General features: G+C 35.6%; 1 protein-coding gene across 1 annotated transcript in view; it reads right to left on the reverse strand.

The window, feature by feature from the left end:
- Positions 1 to 51: 51 nt before the first annotated feature.
- afg1lb (AFG1 like ATPase b) overlaps positions 52 to 19,573 on the reverse strand; it is a 36,857-nt gene continuing 17,335 nt past the window's right edge. Inside the window, exons 7-13 of the mRNA XM_048207003.1 lie at positions 18,281 to 18,339; positions 9,414 to 9,496; positions 7,819 to 7,889; positions 7,543 to 7,643; positions 2,100 to 2,240; positions 1,813 to 1,926; positions 52 to 871 (exon numbers count right to left, since the gene is read on the reverse strand). Of these exons, the coding sequence (XP_048062960.1) occupies positions 743 to 871; positions 1,813 to 1,926; positions 2,100 to 2,240; positions 7,543 to 7,643; positions 7,819 to 7,889; positions 9,414 to 9,496; positions 18,281 to 18,339 (698 nt within the window). The 3' untranslated portion in view covers positions 52 to 742. The remainder of the gene's footprint in view (positions 872 to 1,812; positions 1,927 to 2,099; positions 2,241 to 7,542; positions 7,644 to 7,818; positions 7,890 to 9,413; positions 9,497 to 18,280; positions 18,340 to 19,573) is intronic.

Genomic DNA, 19,573 nt, shown 5'->3' on the forward strand with positions numbered 1-19,573 from the left:
TTTTGTCAGTTTAGCATTTAACATAAATAATTAGATCAAGTACAAACAATGTTTGAAGTTTTACTGTAACCATTTTAATAATTTATGTATGGAAGCTCACTTCTGCCACATTAGAAAAATATCATGCTTTGGTAAAAATACCAAGTCATAATTGTGACAAAAACTGACTGATGTCATAACTTCTCATAATTTCAACTTTATCTCATAATTCTTTAAAAGTCAGAATTGTGAGATACCAAGTCATAATTATGACAACAACAACAAAATGACTTTTTTTTTTTTTTTTATAAATGGCTATCTCAATTTCAATTTTGTCATAATTATTACTAATGTAAATTTTGAGTATTTATTTCTTATGTGGCAGAAATGGGCATAACTGTGTACTGTATATATATATATATATATATATATATATATATATATATATATATATATATGTGTAGGCATTACATTCTTTTCTCCCTCATAGACTTTGTATTCCAAAATACATAATTTTCTAAATACTGCAGAATACATGATCCACTAGAGGGTGCTAGACATCTTCTCATTTAGCAGCATGTGCATTCTACTGCTGTCAATGAGATTTAGTTTTGCATATTAATGGTGCTGTGAGCATATGGATGACTCCAATTGCCTGTAAAACAGGCTTACAGTCTGTTCATGGTGATGGAAATGTACCATCCCAAATGTTTTAATGTGGACTCTTCGAAGGGGTAGTTGGTAACTGCAAGGGTGTTCCAGTTCATGTTCGACTCCGATCCCCACTAATCCAGTACTGTTCTGTCTGCATCTCTGTGAGGCGAGACACTGTCCTCTTGAAGGCAAAGACCTCTTCATCCGCTGTGAACAGAGTCAACCGCTCACTGGCCTCCTGAACAAAATAAATAAAGACAGTTCTGATGAGCAATTACAAATGCCATTCTACAGAAATTAGCAAAGAACCAAGGCTTAATAAATAAAGATTTTCTCTACTTAAGGGGTCATATCAATTCATTACCATGCACATTGGAATGGATGGAACGTCACTGTTTCCTGCTGAGTGATTAGAAACTTCACTGCCCTGACATGAAAAGGTTATAGAGTGGTGCAGATATCTAGATATTTTCCGTTCATTCTACGATTTTAAATATATCAATAATACCCTCTTGTGATTTTTAAAAAACTTTTACTTGTCTTATAAAATCCGGTTGCTACCAAGTGGCTGAATGGGACTACAGAGATTGTCGGGTACATTAAACGTCATCAGCCGAGCGAATAGGTAAACTCATCTACTCACTATTCCACTTTCACAGCCTTGTTGTGTTTATAATCTCGCTATATATAATCTCGCTCTATAAAGAGGAACCCACTTGACGGTGAGTAAAGCTTGAGTAAAGCTTGGGCTAATTTACATTTGAAAGTGAACAAGTCCTTTAAGGGAATAATTAAAATAATAGAAATGTATGATATGACCTCGTTAATCATGATAACTCCTCTTCATGGACTAGTGTTACTATTGCTAACTAAAACTAAAACTATTAAAAATAGCTCTTGGTAATTAAAATGAAGCTGGAATAAAATAAAATATAAATATTAGATAACTTAGAATTAAATTAGAACATAAACTAAAATAAAAAATGAAACCTGAAAATATAAACAAAAAGCTAATGCAAAATAAAAATAAATACTGAAATATAAATGATACTAAAACACATGGACATTAATGAATGCTGACCGCTGAGAGTATGTGTTTATGATTTAAGCTCAGAATTATAATGTAAAGTTCTAATGTAATGCCTATAGGTGGCACTGTTTTGAGGGTGTTGTCATTACATCAGTCAGTCCGAGTTCATCCAGCATTAGGCGATCTCTCGCTTCATCTCCAGTCATCGGTCCCTGATCAAGGAGACGGTCTAACGGTGCATCAGCCAGCATCACCACTCTAACCTGACAATTTTAGACATAGAGAAAGTGTGCATTTGTACATATGTTAGTGCTAACAGAGTACACACAGGAGATTATGATTAGGAAATAGACAAAGGTATGAAACAAATGTATTTGAGGACTGCACATGAATATCAGGGTTAGTATGCATTGTGGCGTGTCTTGTGGCACTTTACCTTTTGGTCGTAAAAGTTGTCAATGAGTGTGGTGAGGCGTCTAGCTTGGTCCTTCATTCCAAGCTGAAGGTGAGGAACATTCCGTATGATGACCGTGTCAAAATTCCGTGCGATTTCTAAATAATCACCAGCACCCAATGGCTTTAAACAACAAATAAACAGACACACACATACACACGGAGAGATTAGGTAACAATGATAAAACTTCATTTTCTTTATGATAGTTAGTAAGCTATAAATGGAAAGTTGATCAAAAAAAAAAAAAAAAAAAATCTGTTTATCTACTCATTTAAAGGGTTAGTTCACCCAAAAATGAAAATTGTGTCGTTAGTTACTCACCTTCGTGTCGTTCCACACCCGTAAGACCTTTGTTCATCTTCAGAACACAAATTAAGATATTTTTGATAAAATCCAATGGCTCAGCGAGGCAAGATAATTAACACTTTCAGATGCCCAGAAAGCTACTAAAGACCTTAATGTTATGAAGCGACGAGAATACTTTTTGTGTGCCAAAAAAACAAAATAACTTTATTCAACAATATCTATAGTGAAGGGCGATTTTAAAACACTGTTTCATGAAGCTTCAAAGCTGTTTCGAATCGGTGGTTCAGAGCGTGTATCAAACTGCCAAAGTCACGCCCCCCAGTGGTGAACCACTGAAATTTCGAAACACTTATGATGTAACGAAGCCTCATTTACTAAAATCAGTGACTCTGGCAGTTTGATACACGCTCCGAACCACTGATTCAAAACAAAAGCTTCAAAGCTTCATGAAGCAGTGTTTTGAAATCGCCCATCACTAGATATTGTTGAATAAAGTCGTTATTTGTTTTTTTTGGTGCACAAAAAGTATTCTTGTCGCTTCATAACATTAATGTTGAACCACTGTAGTCACATGAACTGTTTTAAATATGTCTTTAGCTTTCTGGGCATCTGAAAGTGTTAATTATCTTGCTGGCAATGCAGGCCTCACTGAGCGATCGGATTTTATCAAAAATATATTAATTTGTGTACTGAAGATGAACGAAGGTCTTATGGGTGTGGAACGACATGAGGTTGAGTAATTAATGACAGAATTTTCATTTTTGGGTGAACTAACCCTTTAAATTTTAATCTGTTGATTACATATAGCTATAATATGGCTTCAGTTCAGAACAGTACTTTTATAATTAATAATTCAGCTTTGTCATCACAGGAATAATTACATTTTAAAATATATTAAAATAGAAAATTATTTTAATAGATTTTCACATTATTACTGGTTTTACTGTTTTTTGATCAAATAAATGCAAATCTTAACGACCCCAAACTTTGGAACGCTGGTGTATATTGTATTATTTTTAGTCAGTATAATATAATATACATTCAAAAACGCAAATTCATCTGTTTCAGCATCAGGGGTCTCTCCACATTGTCAGTGAATGAGAGGGAAACTTCACTGATGTTGTCTCAGAAACCTTGGCATATACCTTTTTACCCATCCATCTCTCTTATCTCATGTGCTTATTCCCTTTTGAATTTTTGTCTCTAATCTTCTATTTCACCCTATATTCTGTCTTCTTTCGGTAACATGTATCTCTGTGGTAACTAAGTGGAAAGGCACATTAACACATGCTGACATAGTCCCTACTGCATTAGCCTGACTATGTAGAAGTTGAGGACTCTTCAGACAAATCCACACATGTACATGCACACACACAAACACACACACACTCGCTCACACTCTCAGAACACTGAAGTGAACAGCGCTCTCAAAAGCACTGAAGGACGCAGAGACAGTGCCTCGGCTCCATTAGAGAGCAGCATACTCATCCTTTCTTTCCTTCACAAACAAAAAGGGAGCTTCAAACTGGTAAACCAAGTCCAAGGTTACATACATAAACAAGCGCGTACACACACACACACACAAGCTGGCTTAGACTAGCCATAGACAGGGCTGCAATGATAAATTGAGTTATGGATGGATGAAGGCATGGGTGATTACATACACTGCATCCAAAGTTGAATACTTCCCTTACTATATAGTATGCGAAAAACAGTATACCAAAATAATAGTATGTCCGAATACATAGTATTCGAAAAACAGCAGGTAAAAAGTCTTCGGATGGCCTACTACTTCCACCGAGATTCTGAAGTGCGCATACGATGGACACTTTAACCCTCAGGGGTCTGAGGATTTTTGGGACCCTGGAGAAGTTTTGACATGCCCTGACATTTGTGCTTTTTTCAGTTGTTCATAAACATATTAATGACAAAAGTGTCATTACACTGTATTCAGCACAAACTAGGCTACAATAATATGTGAGGAACATGTATATACATGTTTGTATTTTTGAAGGAATAACGTTTATGCGTGGTTATTGAAAAAACAAAAAACTTAAGTCACTGAAATAAGGCCAAAAAATATATATTAAAACTGTGTTCACAAGGATTCTGGGTATTGGAGGTTGTAGACTAGAGTTTTTGCTTCAGAATGAAGTAAAAATTATCCTTCCTACTCCTTCATATAAAACAATAGAGAGATTTAAATTTTCTAAGACACTTTTGGTCAAGAAACACAGTATGCATGGTGGCGTGAATCCTCATGTATAATGGGTGATTCTCACCTGAGAAGACAAAAGAATTGAATAATAATGACCTGAAATGACTTGCATATTAATGAGGCCTTTCAGTCAGGTAGGCTGTGAAAAAACCCTCTGTGATCATGCTGATAACAGGATTAAAGTCCACTCAGGACAAAAAAAACATGATTTTTGTGATCTCATGCATGCACGTATTATTGCACATGATATGAAGAAAATTTTGTATAGGCCTATGTTAAATTACAGTACCAGTCAAAAGATTGAACACATTGCCATTATAATGTTTTTAAAAGAAGTCTCAAGTCTCTAACCAAATAATGGTTTTCTATTTTAATATACTTTAAAATATAATGTATTTCTGTGATGCAAAGCGTCTAAACATTCCTACCTCTAGGGCATTTCATATAGGCTACTATGTTTGTTATATTATAGAGCCTAAATGTTGATGTGCAGTTGACAAACTATACATCATTAAAAAGATCTAAGACTCAAGCTTTCAATTTTGACTCTTAAAATCTTATATTGACCATAATTTCTTAATATGCTTAAAAGCATACACATTTGGAGAAATATTGATGGATGTTTATATCAATTTTCTATACAGAGGAGTAATATTTATTATTCTATATTTATTGTCATCATTATGAGCGCTGGATGCTGTGTTTTTAATTCATACTTGAGCCGGAGGGCGCTCTGCCCCTTTTGTCCACAAATGCCTCAGTAAAAGAAGAGGCAAATCATGTGACAATCAAGGAACTAACAGAGGCAAGAGATCGCTAAATTTGGCTATTCAAAACACTTTTGAAGACAATAAATACACGATTGAGATGATATATGCATGTATTGACTGAATTTGCGTCTGAATAGCGCTCCATCCGTGGGCGTGGCCGCATCAGCGGATAATGAGCTGAATCACGGAATTCTGACATGGCTCTCTTTTCATACAGATTACATAAACACAGAAGGTTTGTTTTCGATTTGACTTAAATGATTTAAAACCTGACATCTTAACGTTTTTTTAGACATAAGTGTAATTTTTTTGTCATTAGTATTCACTAAGTTACAGTTCATTTTCTAAGAACTATCAGATTGGACTTCGTTCAGAGGGAGACGAGAGATCACGCATCATGTTAGTTTTCTTTATTTTACAAAAAGCACAACATTTTGTTTTTACTCTGAGTGTACACAAATGAAAGAAGATATTCCACAGATTAAAATTGTGTATAACTCTTAATTGTATGTGCAACATTGACGGAGTATTTTGAGTCTCTTTCACACTGGTAAGAAAAAAAACGCGGTGGTATCGCCGGCGATACCTTCAGACCTCAAGAGTGTTAATATCTCATGAGGCCACAGGAGGGGATTTATGAATGGACTACCCATACTACCCATATTCATACTATACAGAGCATTTTTTTGACAGTAAAGTACATTTTTTGCAAAGTAAATTCAAATTCAAACGTAGTACCTACTCAGCGATTTCAGACGCAGTGATAGTATCAGGAGAGTGGTATGATGGATCTAATGGTAGTAGATGAACATGAAAAACTAGTGATGTGATACATAAAAGAAAAGAAAGTTAGGTAAGAAGGTAAAAAGAAAAATTTGACATTCTTCCCATCACAAAAGTAATCATCTGTGTTAATGTGTTTGTGTTACTCCACTACTGTTCAAAAGCTTGGGGTCTGAACTTTTGGTAACATCTTTTGTTTCAAATCAGTGGTTCGGAGCGTGTATCAAACTGCTAAAGTCACGTGAACCATTGAAATTTCGAAACGTTTCGAAACACTTATGACGTAACGAAGCCTTGTTTACTGAAATCACATGACTTTGGCAGTTTGATACATGCTTCAAACCACTGATTCGAAACAAAAGATTTGTAAAGTTTCGAAGCTTCATGAAGTAGTGTTTTGAAATCGCCCATCACTAGATATTGTTGAATAAAGTCGTTATTTTGTTTTTTTGGCACACAAAAAGTATTGTCGCTTCATAACATTAAGGTTGAACCACTGTAGTCACATGAACTGTTTTAAATATGTCTTTAGTAGCTTTCTGTGCATCTGAAAGTGTTTATCTTGCTGGCAAAGGAGGCCTCACTGAGCCATTGGATTTCGTCAAAAATATCTTAACTTGTGAAGATGAACGAAGGTCTTACGGGTGTGGAACGACATGAGGGTGAGTAATTAATGACAGAATTTTCATTTTTCGTTTAAGGTGACGTAGTTACACGTTACGACATGTACTTACTATAGTAACAACATAATTACAACTAATTCTAAACCAACCCCTAACTGTAACTCTATGTACACATAGTTAATAAATGTTACTCAGTACTTACTAAAATAAGTACAATGTAACTACATCACCTTAAAATAAAGTGTAACCAAATTTATTTTATTCAGAAAGGATCTATTCAATTGATCAAGACCAACAGTAAAAACATTTGTAAAGCTACAACAAAAAAAAACCTCATTCATCAAAGAATCCTGTAAAAATGTATCAAACCTGCGTAGAGTTGAAAATGGGCTTTTTTGAATGGGCCATATTGGAGGAGAGGGAAGTAAGGCTAAATTATAAGAGAGAGAATAAACTGACTAAATGGATATGGAATGACAAACAAGCTTCTAATTGTATATATATATATATATATATATATATATATATATATATATATATATATATATATATATATATATATATATATATATATATATATAGATATATAGATAGATAGAACAGCCAGAATACTGTTCCTTCCCAATTTAACCCCCACCTTCCTATCCACATCCAAAACTTTTGTAAAATATACCACACAAACCAGATCTCAAATCAGCACTTTATGTCCTTTTCTACAGACTCACTCGCTCACACAGCTCTTGAAAGGTGCAGTCCGCAATGGTTCCACAGGTCCGGCTCAAGGTTACTTCTCTTCCCTGCACTTTCAACACCCTTGGTCTGGTTACTATCAATGGTTAGAGGTAGACATATAGTTACTAGACAGTTTAGCAGTGAAACATTAAAGTCTACACGTAAAAACACGTAAAAACTATAAGATCAAACCTCACACACTAAGCCAAGGAAACATCTACACTTAACCTTAAAACCCCATCTATGCAAAGGCAAATTAACTTGCTTACCATCATTTTGTCTGTACGCCAGTTCCTCAAACAGAGTATTGACAGCATTCTCTGCATCAGGCTCACTTGATCTATGGAAAGCGAGTGAAAGAGAGAGATAATTGAATATGAAATTAACCGGTTTGAAGTGCTCACATCAAACAGTGTGTGCTGAAGGCCTGCGTTTGAATTTTCACAGTGCCTCCTGGAACAGGATGTTGGATTCAAAACGCAAACATTGAGAGAGTGTGAATAAGAGGGAGCAGCAATCAGGTGTCAACAAACACATGCATATTAAACATCCTCTGAAAGAGCAGCTGTTGAGATAAAGGGTTTATAATAAGTCAGAAAAAGGCGGCGCGTGTATATTTATTTTAATGTGCACTCATAAGATGTAATTCTGTTTTCTCTTCTCCTCAGACGCAGGTAGTCGAGACCAGGAGCAATTGTAGCATATTTACGTTTACTTCATAACTCACAAATTATTATAAATCCACCCGCCATTTTTCATATAAGAAACATTTATGTTTGGTAACAGTAAAATTATAACTGCTTTACTACTTAAAGGATTAGTAGTACTTTCAAATAAAATTTCCTGATAATTTACTCACCCTCATGTCATCCAAGATGTTCATGTCTTTCTTTCTTCAAAAAGCTTATGCTGTATGTCCTACGCCTTCCCTATTCTACTTACGGAACGAACGTAGTTTTTTTTTCCTTAAGTAGAATAGGGAAGGTGTAGGACATACAGCGTAAGCTTTTTGAAGAATACGGAAAGCGGAAGCATGTGCAAGGCGATCATTTGTGTTTATAAAGCATATACAGTTGTATTTTTTTCAAAAATGACCAATCATTTTGCTAGATAAGACCCTTATTCCTCGTCTGGTATCGTTTAAAGCCCTTTGAAGCTGCACTGAAACTGTAATTTTGACCTTCAACCGTCTGGAGGCCATTGAAGTCCACTATAAGGAGAATAATCCTGGAATGTTTTCATCAAAAACCTTAATTTCTTTTCGACTGAAGAAAGAAAGACATGAACATCTTGGATAACATGGGGGTGAGTAAATTATAAGGAAAATTTTATTTGAAAGTGAACTAATCCTTTAACTTCAGTGCCACATGATCCTTCAAAAATCATTCTAATATTCTGATTTGGTGCTTTAGAAACATTTCTTATTTTGATCAATGTTGAAAACATTTGTGCTGCAATATCTATTGTGCTGCAATATCAATGTTACCCCCCCTGTACAAAGCATTTACAGCATTTATTTTAAATAGAAATACTTTGTAGCATTATATGTATTTACTGTCACTTTTGACCAATTTAATGCATCCTTGCTGAATAAAAGTCTTCATTTCTTTTTAAAAACAATCTTACTGACCCCAAACTTTGTCAAAGTTGTCAGGAATAACATGTACAGTATAAGCCATAAAGGTCTAAGTACAGGGCATCCAAAACAAACAAATAATAATAATCATAAGAGTTAGTGTAGTGTGTTACAATTGGCCCAAACTATCTTACAGCTTTTTAATAATTACCGGTTTGATGTTGTTACATCACTTTTTGACTCATCTCTTGTGCAGTGCTCTAAAAGTGAGAGTGTTACATGTCTTACACGTAGTATAGTCTTTCCGATGATTCCATTTCCCTTTTCCGGTAATCTATTCCAGTGTCAAGGCAGATAGAATGACAGTGCTCCTGTACAGCAAAGGGAAAAATGTGATAAAAGAGAATGGTTACAAATAAGAAGAGAAGAGAGAAACCGACATTGTCTCAAGAGTAAGTTTTAAATTAAATGACACCAGTATTGTTTGTATGTTGGCTTGCAATACACATTTTCCCCCTAGGGGGTGACAATGCGACACGTAGGTTACTAATGCATTCATTTTAATTGCTATAAGAAAATAATATTCACAGCATGTGGTCCATATTACACAGATATATGCCATATTTTGAGGCCTTACATTAAGTTTGACCTTTTCTAATGAACTACTGTAAACTGTTTTAGCATCCAGGTATTAACAGAGAATAAATACATTCTTATTAAACTCATCCGTGTAAAAGATTAACTTTATCAGTCCTCACAATGCATGTATAGAGATTTTATAATGGCACCTTTGCACTTGCCATGTTTTATGAAATTATCCTAATGCTGATATAATGAAATTCAGAAGTAACGATAATTTGAATGAATGCGTACCAACTACATCAGCACTGTTAAACATGTCACTCACTTTTACAGAGTGACTGTGTGGAACTAGTGCATCAAACCTCTATGACGAGGGAAAAAAACACATTAAAACGGAACAAAATGCTGGAGGAACGATGACAAAAATGACTGATGAAAAGGAAGGGTGATTATTTTTAACAGGATGTGGATAATATGTGGTATTTAGGCGAGAGGCCTTTGCCTGAATCAGTCCTCAATGACAGCTCCAGCGAATTATGAAATCAGTGAATTTTCCGCAACCCTCCTCCTTGAACTAAAGATAATTAGCAATCACCACACAGAGCGAGAGAAGAGCGATCTATTCCTCTTCTTCCTGTATCTCTCGCCTCTTCCCCCCATTCTCCAGCGCTGTCAACTTTTCTCTCTCGAGCGCAGAGTTCCGCGTCCGAGCCAATTGGCTGAATCAGCCGTAATGACAGGCTGACAAACCGTGAGCAGAAGAACACAAAAGGAAAAGTGTCACTTCATCAACCCTGCTCGACCTTGTCACCAGGCCGCCGTGTAAACAACCGCCACGGCCACGACAACCACGCTTCCCCAGCAGCCGTCAAAATGGGTATACCCTAGTCTGTCTATCTTCTTTCTTTTATTTTTTTGTAAAAACTTTCCATTTCCACGAGTATATCTTAACAGTTGATGGGCCATCACGCAGGAGAGTAATCGAGAGGAGGGAGAGGGGGAGAGAAATACAATCAGTAATGATTCCAGCGCATGGTTCTTTATAATCAGCTGAAGACACGTCCTCTTGTGGATCATTGCATGATTATGGTCTTTGATGGGTTCATTAAAGACTCATAACTCCTCAAAGATCTTCATCGCCTGCCCTTCTCAACCCTGAATGCTCTTTGCCACACAACTGATGCGCATCCTCGGCTTTCAACGAGACCCGTCAGACCCTCAAAATGTGCAGGATCTCCTAACTGACTGACCTTTTAATAAAATAACTAAAATGTGTTTCTGCGGAATTAAAATGGCAATGGAAAATACATAATTTGAGATTTAGCACTAGCTGGCGGCTGTAAGATGAATTATTTATGGCTGTTGTTTAGTGGATAATTTCAGCCATTTTGAAAACTTTTTTAACCGACTTGGTCACTGAATTGGACTACCCCTGTTGCTCAATAGAACATCCCCTCCAAGATGTAAAATGATTGACAGGTAGATTGACAGGTGTTTCTAATTGACTAAAAAAGAGTGGGCTGCTCACCTGATTTTTGTTTTTATTTCTCATAACACAAACTATATATAAATAAATAAATGTAAATAAATAAATAAATCTTATTTTAAAGAAGAATTATTATTTTGTGTCCACATTACCTGACAGATATTAATTAAAATCTTTAAAAATAAATTAGTCTGTTTCTTCATCATAATCATCATAATATTTTTCTAATACCATGAATGTCCATATTACCTGACAGATATTAAAAATAAATAAATAAAATAAATATTTTCTCATTAATGTATATATATATATATATATATATATATATTTTTGTAATAACATGAATGTCCATATTACCTGACAGATATTAAAAATAAATAAATAAAATAAATATTTTCTCATTAATATTTTATTTTTATTTATTTTTTTGTAATAACATGACTGTCCATATTACCGGACAGATATTTATTTTATTTATGTCCACATAACCTGGAAGATATAACAATATTTTTTTTTAATAAATATAATAAATAAAAAATAAAATAAATATTTTTCTTATTAATATTTTTATTTATTTATTTATTTATTTATTGTAATAACGTGCATGTCCATTTTATCTGACAGATATTACAAAAAATAAACAAAAATGAACATAAATTCTTCTTCTTCTTCCAAATAATAATAATAATAATAATAATAATAATAATAATAATTTATTTTAATTTTTGTAACACCATGCCTGTACTTATTACCTGACAAATATATGATAATAATAATAATAATAATAATAATAATAATAATCAATTTATTGTTCAATGATCAATTTTATAGTAAAAGTTTTAATCAAAGTTTCTTTTAAAGTCATGCTGAGTTCTTATGGTTGCATGTGCTGGATGCCCACAGCTTCCCTGCACAACCATTTAGAATGAGAATGAAGTCTGTCTCTCTTTCTGTCTGTCTTGCTCTCTCGCTCTCTCTTTCTATCTCTTCTCCACTCCTCAAAAAAGTTGCCTTTGAGTTTTTCAAAGCAAGGGTTGCCATTGAGCTCCAACAAAAGCCAAGGATAGCTGGCGATTGGACCCTGATGAGGTCCACTACCTCATTACTGACAGCCAAAAACATTTGATGCTTTTTTCCCTTCTTTTTGGGAGGAAGAGGGGCGGATTGACAGAGCCTGGCTTAAGGAGCACGCGGTGGGAGAACTGAAAAAGAGAGGTGGCAGAGGGGGACAGGGGGGAAAGGTTGTAGTCCATTCATCTTTGTGTGTCTTACAGCCTCTGTGGGTAGGAGAAAAGAAAAGGGGGGGTGGAAGCAGGGGCGGGGTAAAAAGAGAACGAGAGACAGCTTAAAACACTGCCTTTATGCTTTTGAGTCCAGGACGACTCCTCTTACATCAAAGTGTTTTTACCACTGCGGTGTGTGATTTTGTCTCTGTGTGTGTGCGTGTCTTGAGTGAATGTATTGAGAGATTAGGTGACTAGTGAGTGTGTGTGAGGGAGAGAAAGAGAGAGGGAGAGAGAGCTATGGGGGTGGTTAACGACGTGAACGCACTAATTACGCCTAATTATCTATTCCCTTTACATGTAACAGGCTTTGTTAGTTACTCAGAACACTCTCAAAACATACTCAAAATGTTCTCACAACCTCTCCTTGCCCTGTCCAGGACTCTTAAAGAAACATCACCCTTGGAACATCTGCCTCGCTTTGAAAGCGTGGACCCCCCAGACCTCGACGGAGGCCACAGGCCACAGCTCTCATCCTCTCCATCACAATCACTCGCTCCTCAGTCTTTGCTAATCTGCGCCTGCTAAAAACATGACTGAACAACTTTAGTGGTGACTTGGCAAAACAACATCTTTTGAGTGACTGTTAACGAATGTCAAGTCACCTCGAATGTTGATCTTAAGGCTTATTCACACCAAAGCCAGAAGTTTTGGTAGATAAAAATGTTAATATTTTGGGTACATTTTACAGTATGGATTCATTTGTTATCATAGTTCATGCATTAACTAACAAACTAACAATGAGCAATATATTTTCACAGCATTTTTTAACCTTTGTTAATGTTAGTTAATAAAAATGTTAGTTCACACTCACAGTGCATTAACTAATGTTAACAGATACAACATTTGACCTTAAAATGTTTTAGGAAATTTGAAATTTGAAATTGACATGAACTAATAAATGCTGTAGAAGTATTGTTCATTGTTTACAAATGTAGTTAAAGGGATAGTTCACCCAAAAATGAAAATTCTGTCATCATTTACTCTGTAGAAATTTCTTTGTTCTGCTGAGCACCAGGGAAGATATTTGGAAGAATGTCAGTAAACAAACAGATCTCGCCCCCCCATTGACTACCATAGTATTCATTTTTCCTACTATGCACTCTAAGAAATAGCTGTAACACGGCTACACAGTAGAATACCGTTTTCCATTAAAACAGTAATATACCATAAAACAATGCATTCTGGGTAATTTTCTCGAAAATGACAAATATTACACAGAATGCATTGTTTTTGCCACTTTCTCGAAAATGACAAATATTACCCAGAATGCATTGTTTTTACAGTATATTACTATTTCAAAACTGTGAAAAACAGTGTTTTACTGTGTAAATTTGTTTCATTTTTTTTTACAGCAATTTTTTTAGAGTGTGGTTTGGAACTACTTGAGGGTTTGGAATTACTTGAGGGTGAGTAAATGACAGAATTTTCATTTTCATTTTCAGGTGAACTAAATGAGACCTTATTGTAAAGCGTTACCAATGTTTCTTAGTCATATTGGCCTTGGTGTAAACAGGCCTTTAGACACAGAAGAGACATCGGCATTCCTGGCGACCACTTCTCTGTCCCTCTCTCTAATGGTTTATGAGATTAGATGTCTCTCATAGGTCTGTTCTTATTAATGGCATCTAATTAATCAGATCAAGTCAGTCTGTCTAGTTAACTATTCTTCAAAACTACTTTAAGGTTTCTGTAAGGGTTTAGACATTTTGATGATAAATGGGCTTTGAAGGAAGGGAATGATAAGAAATATTAGAAATAGGAGGTTAACAAAAGGTTAGTGGAATACTAGCAGCCATCCAACATAAATTGCCTCTTTTCATTTTTGCTCCATCTTCAAGTCATTCAATCATACACTCATCCTTACCCACCAGAGACCTTCACCATGAAAACACACACATAAGACCTGGACAATACCATTTGCTCCGACCAAAGGAAGATAGGGAACAGCAGTTAGCACAAATGAAGCGAAATTAAGATCATTACACCTCTATTTTAATGTGACTGATGGAAAATCAATAAGGGGTTCCGACCTTACTTTATATGAATAATAATTAGGGCTGTCAAATCAAAATAAATGAATTAATCATATATATTAATATTCATTCAAAGTAACTACAATTAATGTGGCAAACAAAAGCACTGAATAGAAAGGTGTCTTACAATTTTTTCAATTGCTAACATAATTTTGTCCAATCTGTAGTCACATTTTCAAAACTCAATTACCACAACATCCGTACCATTAACATAATTCATGTCGTTTTCACACAAAGTGCAGTCAATTAACACGTTTCTAAAATGCTTAAACTTTCTTTTCATACAAGCTTACCAATACCAAAAATCATGGATCTTTCTGATCATATTTACAAATGACAGCATGACAGAAATGAAGACCTAATGTACCAATCTTTAAATATAACTTAAAACCTCTACCTCTGCAACAACAGCAGCTGTTCAAATGTATTGGAAAATAAAATAAATAAATAAAACAAATGCTGAAACAATTGATAAGCATTTTTAAGTAGCAGATCATTGAAATATAGAGAAATAGCAGATTCGAATCTCAGTTGGAGGCATAGTCAGGTGTTGAAGTTCTATTCATTACATGGACATACAGTAAAATAGGGAGAGGAATAGTTGAAGTAGTTGGATCAAGACAAGGAAGAGGGGAGAAAAGGAAGAATGAGTGGATTGTGCATCTAAAAGGTAATTGTGACTTTTCAATTCTGACTTTTTCCCTCTCAATTCCTAGTTTATATCTCACAATTCAGAGGAAAAAAGTCAGAATTGTGAGATGTAAACCTACAATTGCAAGAAAAATAAACAGAATTGTGAGATAAAGTGTCACAGTTACCTTTTGTACTTTTTTATTCTGTGGCAGAAAAAAGCTTCCAAAATAACCAAAGGCCATGTTGGATTTGTTGTTGATCAATGGCAGCAATTTCATGCTTTCATTTCAGTAAAAGCTTCATGTAAAGCCTTTACTACAACGATTCCAGTACCACTGGTCCAAATATGCAGAATATGTGGTCTGCGTAGGGCACTAACTACCAAGGGGACACCATCCCACAATCTATGGGGGTACTGTCAAAACACCACACCCAGAAAGCAATTTCAACAAAGGGGACAACTAAAGTTCTGCATAGGGGACCCATTTGACCAGTGGCTGCCCTGAGAAATTCTATTACTTCTTTTTTTTCTGCTGTACATTCTATAAAGTAATGACTCATTCACTTTTAGATAGTATGTTGCCAAGAATGCACACATTCAACACTGGTAAGTATTCTACTTTTACTGCAGTATAAAAACAATGGATTTCATATTGTCTGCAGGTACAACTGAACCATGACAAGTAATGCAGTTTTCATAATGCTATCAACTGTTAGTATTTTGACAGTCATTGCACTATGATTGACTATATGATGATGTTGGATAGTAAACTAGTGCTAGTGTTTTGACAGAATGACTCGATTTTGAATCAGGTTTGCTGTGTTTTGATGGAGTTAGTATATGTAGAAAAAGGTTTTTAGAATTTTGAAATGTAGTGTTTGTATTTATATAACAAAATATGGTTTTGGGGCAGAAAATGAACTATTTGGCTAATTGTGTGATGTAGGTGTGTTGCCGTGTTAAGAGTTTAAACAAGTAAAAAGTACTTTAAGTATTGGTAAACGCTTGTTAACAATTGTAAAAAGCCAATATATTGTTTCATAAATAATAAATATATGCTAGTACCATTCAAAATATTATTACAATTTAAAATAATTTTAATATTTTATTTTAATATATTAAAACGTAATTCATTCCAGTAATGGCAAAGTTCAAATTTAGCAGCCATTACTTCAGTCTTCAGTGTCACATGATCCTTCAGAAATCATTCTAATATGCTGATTTGGTGCTTAAGAAATATTTCTTATTATTATCAATGTTGAAAACAGTGCTTCTTAATATTTGTGAGGAAACCATTCAGTGTTGCCAAGTCTGTGGTTTTCCCGTGGAATTGGGCTACTTTTAACTTTACTTTTTAACACTGTTGCCGCAGGTTGTTTTTCATGTCCGCGGGTTGAAGCGACCCCAAATAACATGATATTTAGCCCCTGGAAAGCAAATTTTAGCAGGGGAACCCCACCAAAAACGCGTATTTTACCCCCCAGAACTCAATTTTTATGGGGGACCCCTGCTGAAACATGATTGGGCTAGTTTTGAGTAGCAATCGGGCGGGTTTTGTTGTGAAAACCTGGCAACCCTGAAACCATTATATTTTTTTCAAGATTCCTTGAAAAGTTCAAAAGAACATTTTTTATTTGAAATAAAAATATTTTGTAACAATGTAAATGTTTGTACTGTCACTTCTGATCAATTTAAAGAATCCTTGCTGAAGTATTGATTTCTTTGAAAAAAATAAAATAAATACTGACCCCAACTGTTATACTATAATACTTTTAATAGAGAAATATATTTTATATTATAATTGTTTTTTCTTAATTACATTATATTGTTTTTTTTTTTAATTTTATAATTATAAATTATGATTAATCATATTGAATTAATGTGTTAAACTGACAAGAATTCAATAATATTTAGTCAGCAAATAAGCATTACCACCCTGAAGAGAGATAAAGATATAGAAGGAGAACAAGAGCCAGTGAGAGCATTTCAGTGAATCTGTCACACATTATTAGGGTTGACCAGACATGAGAGGCGGCACTTGGGCCACCCTAGTTACCCTGAACTGGGGATCCTAGGTTGCCCCAAAACCAGATGGCCTAACAAAGAAGCTCGAGCGTTAGAGGTGCAAGGCAGGGCGCGCTCTTACCAGGCAAGATTAACACTGGCCAGAATAGAGGGTGACTTTGAGGACCCCAGGGATTTGACAGAGACTGCCTGAACCAGAGTGACTGTGCTGGGCCACTGACCATAAAAGACCCAGGGGTCAAACTGAGAAAAATCACAACCTGAATGAAGAGTCTAGCGGCTTTTATTTTCAGCACATTCTGCTGACAGGGCCCTTTAACTATCAGGAATACTACAATATAATGTGGATTAGAAAGACATTGTACTGCCAGTCATCAAAGCATCCTCTTATTCTGTCACTCTTCAAGATCACAGAGAGAAAAGGAGCATGACGTAAAGGATGACTGGTTTGTTTTGCCATTTGCACTTCCCTTACAATCGTGACGACTTAACAACATGCTCAATATCTAACCAGAGAACAAAAAAAAAAAAAAGAAAAAAAAGAAAAAAGACATATTCATAGTGCCACAGCCACAAACACGTTAAAACGTATTCAGCTCAGTGTGTCGATATCAATCAAATGTGCAAGAATGTGGCCAGCTGTAAAATGCCTGAAAATGATCGTCTGATTATTTATGATGGAAAGCTGTCGCAGGATGATGGTAATTACCCAGACAGCACACAGGATAATGCCAATACCTGCTTAAAATAATACAATTAACTTGCAAAGCAGATCAGAGCACTGCTGGCGTCCGTGGCCGGGCGCACTTTGAAATGCAAGCAGCTTCCCGCAATGGCGTCTCATTCCAGCCAACCCACGCCAGTCAATTAAACGGCCTCCATGTCTGTCACACTCGCTCTCAGTCTGTTGCTCTCATCTCCAGGTATGATCAAAGCTGTCTTTTTTCTGTTTTGTGTGTTTTTGCAAACACATATGAGGTTGTGTATTTTTACCTGTGAATAAAATACATCAAAAACCAGACAGAGCAGAGGAGGAAACATGAAGAGAGATAGACGGAGATAGAATGAAAGGATAAATAAATTAACTGAGAGAATGACTTTGTCTTTACCTTGAGTACACCAATGAAAGGCACAAAAGCAGCCCTCTGAAGCCCATTTTTGTACAGTTCTGAGAGAGAGAGAGCGTGAGAGGGAGAGATTCTGGTTAGATTCACTCTTTAGCCTCCTCATAATGTCATTTTCCATCTATGATTGGCAAATAAAGTGTCTATTGATGAAGTGAGGGATGGGAGGGGAGGAGGAACAAAAGGGACGAGGAGAGGCAGAAATTGATTTCTGTGGGCAGCGCAGGAGAAAGGCAGTACATGAAATTCATTACATTCCCAAACAATGAGCTCAAGAGAAGAAGTCTCTCTCTTTCTGCACAGACAATGAACCTGCATCACGGTGAATAGAGACTTCAATTAGCCACACGGGCATTATAAGCCACACACACACACACACACACACAGATGTAAAGAGACCATGACGAGTATATGCTTCTGTCTGTGCAGTTTGTTTAAAGCTGCCGTGGGCAAGAAAATATAAAGGAAACAGAACTGTCATAACAGAGGCATGTTGAGCTATAAACAGTCCAGTGAGAGACGTTCGGCCAGTTCTCACCCAAGAAGTGAAAGCTTTCCATATGGATCCTACTATGAAAGAACAAATAAGAGCTACTGTAGGGATCTGGAGGCCATTTGTGACAATCATTCAGGTGATTCATTCATTTTTTTTTCAAGAGGAAAGCAAACTGGAATCATCTTTAAATACCGAGAAATATTTTAAAGGCATCATACATACTTTTCCCCTCACGTTAATGGCCATTTTCCCCCTCTCTGACCTTTAAAATGAAAAGGAAAATATTTGGCTCCTGTACCTTCAGATTTCGATGTAAATAGCCTATTCACTTTGTAGCACAATGTGTAAGTGGTCATGCGTTAAAGGATTAGTTCACGCAAAAATGAAAATTGTGTAACGTATTACTCACTCTCACGTCGTTCTACACCCGTACAACCTTCGTTCATCTTCGGAACACAAATATATTTTTGATAAAATCGGATGGCTCAGTGAGGCCTCTATTGCCAGCAAGATAATCAACATTTTTTAGATGCACAGAAATGTAAAACATATTTAAAACAGTTCATGCGAGTACAGTGGTTCAACCTTAATATTATAATGTGACGAGAACAAATCAACGACTTTTCAACAATATCTAGTGATGGGCGATTTCAATACACTGCTTTGAAGCTTTACAAATATTTTTTTATTTCGAATCAGTGGTTCAGAGTGCCAAAGTCACGTGTTTTCAGTAAACAAAGCTTTGTTACATCATAAGGGTTTCGAAATTTCAATAGTTCACA

Source organism: Megalobrama amblycephala, linkage group LG11, assembly GCF_018812025.1.
Source record: "Megalobrama amblycephala isolate DHTTF-2021 linkage group LG11, ASM1881202v1, whole genome shotgun sequence".
Classification (NCBI taxonomy): Eukaryota; Metazoa; Chordata; class Actinopteri; order Cypriniformes; family Xenocyprididae; genus Megalobrama; species Megalobrama amblycephala.